The following is a 7,637-nucleotide window of genomic DNA, read 5'->3' as shown; positions in this document are numbered from 1 at the left end:
ACGGGCCATTGCTAACCCCTTTACGGGGGTGGGAAAACGGTCCGGGAACCCAAAATCCGGCCCAATCCGCCCGGACCGTTAGTACCCGAAATCAGAATGGAACCCGAGGCGGCCATACCCGACCCGAAATTTCGGGCGGGCTTAGGTGGTATTCGGGTAGGGGTCTTACACGAGTACCGGGTCATACCGCTCGCCCGAAATGAAACCGCTACCCGCTCGCCTGAAATGAAACCGCTACCTGCCCGACCAAAATATATCTGATACCCGCCCGACCAAAATATACCCTATAAATAACCTCAGATGACCCGGAGTCCTCGTTCAAACCCTAAACTTAAAACTGCCTCCACACCTCCTCCACTCCACCGTCCATTTTTGCGCACCACTGTCCACCACCACTCCACCACCTCACAACCACAACTCCACTACCCTAAACACCACCACTCCACCACTCCACAACACCACAACAAATCTATTTTGTATCTTTTTGGCGCACCACCGTCCAACACCACTCCACCACCCCACAACCACAACACCACCACTCCACCACTCCACAACAGATATATTTTGTATTCTCCTTGGAATACGGTTTGTATCTATTCGACGACCAACAAATCTATCTGTCGACCAAAATCACAGATTTATTTTGTGTTTTCTAACCAAATCATTCTAAATCTATTTGTGTTTAGATGTAAGTGTTAGATTACAGATTTTATTCATTTTTTTGTATGTTATTTGATGGTTTTGAGATGTTGAACATCTCTGAAACAGATCTATTTTATGATTTGTTTCACAGATGTGATGATACTTTATAGTGTAAGTGTTTTTTTTTCGTTTTTTAAAATATAAAATGGGTTTATAGAGATGTAATGATAGTTAGTATTTTTTTTATATTAGATCGTTTCAAATGGTTTAGATCTCGTAACACGTTTTTATTTTTTAGACATGAAAGATAATTTACATCTCTGAAACATATCTATTTGATGATATGTTTCAGAGATGTAATGATCCTTTAGTATTGTAAATGATGGTTAATGATCTGTTTAAGAGATGTAATGTTATTAGTGTACTGATTTTTTTAAATGGTTCATCGATCGACACCTCGGCGGACTCATGGTCTTTCTTCTCTGTCCCTGACCCTTCATGGTTAAAGAGTTATATGATGGATCATGATGATAGTGTACTGGGTATATATTGATGAATAGATGATGATAAAAGTTGTATATATGATTAAAGTCTTTAAGAGATGTAATGTTATTAGTGTACTGATTTAGTCAAATTTATTGATATTTTTTAATTAGTTTGTTTTTTAATTTAAATTATTTTTTATTAAAAAAACCCGTAACCCGTTCGCCCGAGCCCGTTAGAGCCCGGTCAGGTTCTCGGGCAAAAACGGGTCACGGGCACAAAATAATGCATCTGCGTCCGGCCCGATTCGCCTGATAGTCCGATCGGACACAACACTTTAGAACCTGATCCACTTGAAACCGCGAACAAAGAATCTGAGCCCGACCGAACCCGCTCGATTCCCACCCCTACTTTCACCACTCACCTTCAACCCATTTCCACTTATGTGGCCTCCCAAATCCAGGATGATATCACTACCTGTAACATCCCATGTTTTGGTTAAAGAAACAAAAGACTACGGTTGGAAGTGGGATTGTTTGGCATTTAGAAGAAGTCAAGTTGGGGGTTAAATTCATTTTTTATAAAAAATTAAGAACTTTTTTTGAGGACTTCGAAGTTAGTGGTATTGGTTCAGATCTTTTTTTGAGGACTTCGAAGTTTAATGTTATTGGTTTGGACCTTTTTTTAAGAACTTTAAAATTCTGCGTTATTCATTTTTTATAAAAAAAAAATTAAGAACTTTTAGCATAAGATCCGACCCAAGCACTTTGGAGACAAATTTATAGCAAATTTTTCAAATCCAAAGTTTCACCAGTTTAAGTGGATCTTTGAAATTCTTTCTACCAAGGGTGTACATGAATAGCGGGTTAAAATAGCTAAAAAAAGAAAAACTTTTCTCTATCTATTTTATATAAATAACGACCAACTCATGTGAAACCTTACTTTTTCTTCTCCCACGGTTGTATCTCCACTTTTTCCTTCCTGTCTCTCTTCTTGCTAATCTCAAGGTAAGAATTGCTCAAGCAATACATTGATTATTTCTAGAAACTTTATTGTACATTGAAACTTTATTGCTATAATTTATTGCCAGAAAATCATACCTACTAACTGTAACTACTACATTGATTTAACTTAACTTTCATGTACCTGATGATGTCATCGACTTCTAACTACGGTTGTAGGGTTAGAAAAACAACTAGTACATTGATTTAATGTTATTATGCTCGTACGGTTAGAAAATTATGATGGTTGTCTTTTCACTGCATGTACTTTCTACATGCATTAATATAGCTATTAGGGTTTATAGGTCATCATTGCGTACAAAACTACTAGGCTAGTATATTCCACTGATTTTCTTTTTTTTTTTGTTAAAGAATATTTTAGGTTGGTAACTGTTATGCTAGGTTTTTGTGCCAAAACTTCAAGTATGGACCATCCTGGAACACTTCAAGTATAGACCATCCTGAGATTTCGTTGAAATTGTGGTATTATCTAGTATTTCGTCGAGTAAGATAATTTAATTTAAACCATTATTTATTTTTGTTAGATGGGTTCACAGACAACAAAAAAGTATATGAAATTGACTCCAACTGAAAATGAAGTGTCACTTCAACTTATTGTTGAAGCCATGAATAGCGGTTACGGAAAAGATGATGCACTTTTAAAGACATACTATGACCAAGTAATTATTCCAGCTCTAAATCAAAAGTGTAACGGTAATAAAACATCAGAACATGTAAGTAGTAAAATTAAGAAATGGAGAGCTAAGTATAAACAAAATAGAGAGTTAATGGTTTCATGCTTTTGATAAATGATACTTTAGAGTTTAGGGTTTAAGATTTATTTTAGTTTGTTTTGTTTATGCTTCAAATATTCTATCTTATGCTTTATTTATGTTAGTGCAACGATAATATTGTTTACAGAGATTATTTACTTTATTATTTTTTATATGTTTTTTTTATATTGATCAATCTTACAAGGGTTATGTTATAATGTTTTTTGACGTATTTTATTTCATTGTTTATTTATTAGGATTTTTCAAATGGATTATGAAGATAATGTTGAAGGTGAGGAACGTGTTGAAAAAATAAATAGTAACAATGACATTATTATTCGTGCAATTGCATTTACTTGCAATTTTTGTCTACGTGTACGTATACTTAATGGTCAAAGAAAGTCAGTTTATAGTAAAGGATTCATTTATATCCAACAAAATTAAGTGATTCCCCTGATGAGTTTCGTGAGATTTGTAGGACGTATCCGGATCCATTCCTCAAGTTATGCCGAATTTTAATAGAGAAGTTTCTTTTAATGGATACTCGTTATGTTAGTGTGGAAGAGATGCTTGGGATGTTTCATTTAACGGTTGATCAGAATAATAGTTATTCAGTAACTCGAGAAAGATTTGATAGATCTAAATTTTGTACAAGCATAAACTTCAATAAAGTGTTGAAAGCGTTTACCTTATTAGCTCCGGAATTAATGGCAAAAACTCCAACGACCACCTCAATGAAGATCCTAACAGATGATCGCTTCAATCGTTACTTTCTGGTAATAAAAAAAAAGTTATTTTGGCTTAAAGTTAATTTAATTCTATATTTTACTCTTAAATTAACTTTATCAATCATGTTATGTTTAAAACATAGGACTGTGTTGGAGCGATTGATGGTACACATATTCCGGCCATGGTACCAATAAAAAATTCAGCTGCATATCGTAATAGAAAAGGAATTATATCACAAAATGTTTTGGCGGCGTGCACCTTTGATTTGCAATTTATATATATTCGTAGTGGATGGGAAGGATCAGCAAATGATGCAAGAGTACTAAAAGATGCTTTAGAGGGAAACGGTGGATTTAAAGTGCCGCGTGGTAAGATAATTTTTGTTCTTATCGAAATTCATTTTAATATATTTTGATGATATCTGAATGTATATTTTTCATTTAAATATTTTTGTTGTAGGTAAATATTATTTGACAGATGTCGGATATCCTAATCGTCCTCAATTTTTGACACCATATCGAGGAGTTCGGTATATTTAAAGCGAGATTCATATTTTCAAAACTGCTCCGTCCTTTCCATTTAAATCACAAGCGCAATTAGTTTTAGCATGTGCATGATTGCACAACTTTATTCGAAGAGAATGTTGTTCAGACGAATTTGCTCCAGATGAAGAAGAAACCGATGAGTGTACCCCGGATGAAGATTATGATGAAGAGATCCAAACACAAGAACAACAAAGACAACAAGCTGGTGATTGGAGAGATAGTATTGCTGAAAGGATATGGAACGACAGAGTCGTATAGTTATGTGAAGCATTTGTTTTTTTTTCTATGACATTTCGCATTTGCGTAAGAATAATGAGAGAGATAAATGAGATTTGATATTTTTTCTATGTCGTCTCATTTTTTACGTAGGAGTAATAAAAAAAAATAATTTTTTTTTATCTTGTCTTGTTTCTATCAAAAAAACATCTAGAACTTAATGATCTAGGATTTTTAATAACAATGGTCCAGAACTTAATGTCCTGGAACATAAAAAAGTTTACCACCTAAAAAATCCCAGCCCTTCAAATTTTTTAATAAGAATGGTCCAGAACTTTTGAGATCTTTGAAGATCCGGACTTTGAAGATCTAGTAAAAAGACCTTAACGAATAACAGGCCCTAATAGATGTTTTATATAATAGATTGAACCTTAAACCTAAGGCTGGGAATTTAGCCTGAGAGCCCGAAACCCGACCCGGAACGCCCGAGACCGATTGAAAAAACACCCGCCCGAAGCCCGATACGGGTACTGCCCAAATAGGTAACAACATTCACGATCCTAAACCTCACCTAAAAACTAAAATCTGATTTAGACATTAGCCCCTAAGGCTTCGAGCTCATAGGATCTTTGAAACAATTCAGGGACTCGATTTTTATTTGGGCATTCCAAAGGGAAAGTTCACTCAACTCTTTATAAGGTCGTCTCGAGAAGAGGAAACGTTACCACGTTGGACGGCTATCACAACGTTTATCGTTGGTCATCTCCAAGAGTTGTTTGACCGTAGTACTTGGATGGAGTAACCCTCATAAACATTATAGTTCAAGCTTTGTTACGAAATAGGAGTTGTCTAGATTTTTAAGGTAAATCAGACCAACTTGTCTGTCGTCTAGATTTTGTTTAGGTTGCTTGGTGGAGTCAGACTGATTGTGTTTGCTTTCCTCTAGGGTCTTCGTAGTGATTCCTCGATTTTTGATTTTTTTTTTTTTAAAAATAAAATAAAATATTATGTTGAGAATATCCTTGGTCATTAGGCTCTAGTTTATGCCCGATAGATATCGTGATAAGAGGGGTCGTTTCATTAGTAGAGAAACTCATCTAAGTAATCTTCTAGCCAATCTCTCTTTGAGTGACACTATGGGTGAAAATCTAAACCAAGCCAGGAATGGAAATCCACCTATGACACTCAGGGATTACATGAACCCTACTAGAACATGTCAACCATCATGCATACAGTTACCCCACTCCACGGCTCACTTCGAGTTAAAGCCAAGCATTATCCAAATGCTCCCACTCTTTCGTGGGGTTGAGAACGAGAATCCCTACCACCATGTTAGAGATTTTGAAGAAATCTGTGGGACTATAAGATTTCCCAATATGTCTGATGAAATAGTGAGGCTTAGGTTGTTCCCTTTCTCTTTGAGAGAGAAAGCAAAATCTTGGTTGTATGCCTTACAACCCCATTCCATTACCACATGGGAAGAATTAACCAGTTTATTCCTTCTGAAATTCTTTCCCAAGCACAAAAAAAACCACCTCTTTAAGGCAAAGTCTTAATAATTTTGTGCAACAAGAAGGAGAGTCTCTCTACAAATATCTTTAGAGATTTAAAGAATTAGAACTACAGTGTCCACACCATGGTTATGAAAAGAGCAGACTAGTCCAGATTCTCTATGACGGACTAGACTATCCCACTACATCCATGGTAGAGTCATTCTGTGGTGGCGGATTTACTTATAAATCCGTTGATGATTGCATGACTTTTCTAGAAGATCTAGCTGAGAAATCTCACCAATGGGAAACTTCTAGAGGACCTCCTACTAGGACAAATCCTACCCTAAATAAAGGTGGCATGTATAGAGTTGACGAGTCAGAACTTAAACTCGCACCCATGACGAGAAGGATAGAAGCCCTAGAGCTTGGTCAGCCTAAAGCAGTTAGGGAGGATCCCACTCAGGTCATGAGTGTTGGAAATGAATCCATCTCTTATGCGTGCTCCGTCTGTGGAGACCCATCTCATACAGGGAATAAGTGTACCCTATTCTTTGTTTCTGACGAAAAAGAGCATGCTAATCTTTATCTAAACTCTAGACAAGATAACCGTCAGAAATATGATCCTTATTCGAACACTTATAATCCGGGTTGGAGAAATCACCCCAATTTTTCTTGATCCAAGGGTTAAAATCAGGGTCAGGTTAGTAGTTCCATGAACCCTCCTGGGTTTAACGCTCCTAGGAATCCTTATGCTCAAAACCAGGGTCAATCTAGTACCCAATATCCTTCTTAAAACAATGAGTCTTTAGAGGAAACCATGAAGCAACTAGCTAAAACCCAGATAGAGTTTGCACAACAAACCAACCAGAGTATACAACAGACCAACCAGGCTATACAACAGACCAACCAGGCTGTAACTAGTTTAAGAACCGAGGTAGGTCAACTTAGAGAAGCCCTTAGGCAGAGAGAACAAGGTATGTTTCCTAGTCAAGCAGAACCAACCCCGAAGGGTAAACAGTTGATGGACCAGGCCAATGCAGTAATCACCCTTAGAAGTGGTAGGGTAATTGACAATAAGATAGGAGTTCCCGAAGATAGTGAACTAAACTCTGAACAACCCACCTTACCAACTAGTGTCCCTAGTAAAGAGCCTGAGAAGGCTCCTGAGTCTGAAGACCCACCCATTGTGCCTGAGTCATATGTTCCTAGAGCCCCATATCCTCAGCGTTTGGTAGAACCAAAGAAGAAAACTCAGTTTGAGGAGATAATGGAAATGTTCAAACAGGTTAGTATTAACATTCTATTATTAGATGCTATTAAACAAATCCCAACTTACGCTAAGTTCCTTAAAGACTTATGTACTAGGAAGCGTAAGATGAATGTGCATAAGAAAGTCTTCTTGACTAATCAAGTCAGCTCTATTCTCCAGCAAACCCTTCCAGCTAAGTATAAAGACCCAGGAAGCCCTACATTACCATGCACCATATGGGAACATGAGATCGAACGAGCATTGTTAGATCTAGGTGCCAGTGTTAACTTACTTCCTTACTCGGTTTACTTACAGTTAGGGTTAGGAGAAAAAAAAACCCACTTCTATAGTTCTCCAATTGGCAGATCGGTATGTTAGGCGACCAAGTGGGATAGTGGAAGATGTTTTGATAAAAGTTGGTGAATTCATCTTTCCTGTAGATTTCATCATCTTAGATACTGAACCAGTTCGTGATACCCAAAACCAAATTCCCGTCATTTTAGGAC

General features: G+C 36.8%; 1 protein-coding gene across 1 annotated transcript; it reads left to right on the top strand.

Moving 5' to 3' along the window:
- The first annotated feature begins 3,166 nt into the window (after positions 1 to 3,166).
- LOC147557077 (uncharacterized) lies at positions 3,167 to 4,197 on the top strand. The gene is made up of 4 exons (XM_086658748.1): positions 3,167 to 3,300; positions 3,378 to 3,675; positions 3,771 to 3,996; positions 4,088 to 4,197. Exons 1-4 carry the CDS (start codon positions 3,167 to 3,169, stop codon positions 4,165 to 4,167), a joined length of 738 nt encoding a protein of 245 aa, XP_086514874.1. The 3' UTR covers positions 4,168 to 4,197.
- The last annotated feature ends 3,440 nt before the right edge of the window (positions 4,198 to 7,637 follow it).

The sequence above is a fragment of the Eschscholzia californica genome, unplaced genomic scaffold, assembly GCF_041429995.1.
Source record: "Eschscholzia californica isolate CP2 unplaced genomic scaffold, dmEscCali1.0.p SCAF_2, whole genome shotgun sequence".
Classification (NCBI taxonomy): Eukaryota; Viridiplantae; Streptophyta; class Magnoliopsida; order Ranunculales; family Papaveraceae; genus Eschscholzia; species Eschscholzia californica.
Note: the sequence above shows the minus strand (reverse complement) of the source record. Positions and strands in the feature narration are given on the sequence as shown.

Bases quoted from the DNA above. Each gene is read 5' to 3' on its own strand.
- LOC147557077 (XM_086658748.1), top strand. From the start codon at position 3,167: ATGGATTATGAAGATAATGTTGAAGGTGAGGAACGTGTTGAAAAAATA. The intron at 3,301-3,377 runs GTCAGTTTATAG...TGAGATTTGTAG, and splicing joins ATACTTAATGGTCAAAGAAA to GACGTATCCGGATCCATTCC. The intron at 3,997-4,087 runs GTAAGATAATTT...TTTTTGTTGTAG, and splicing joins TGGATTTAAAGTGCCGCGTG to GTAAATATTATTTGACAGAT.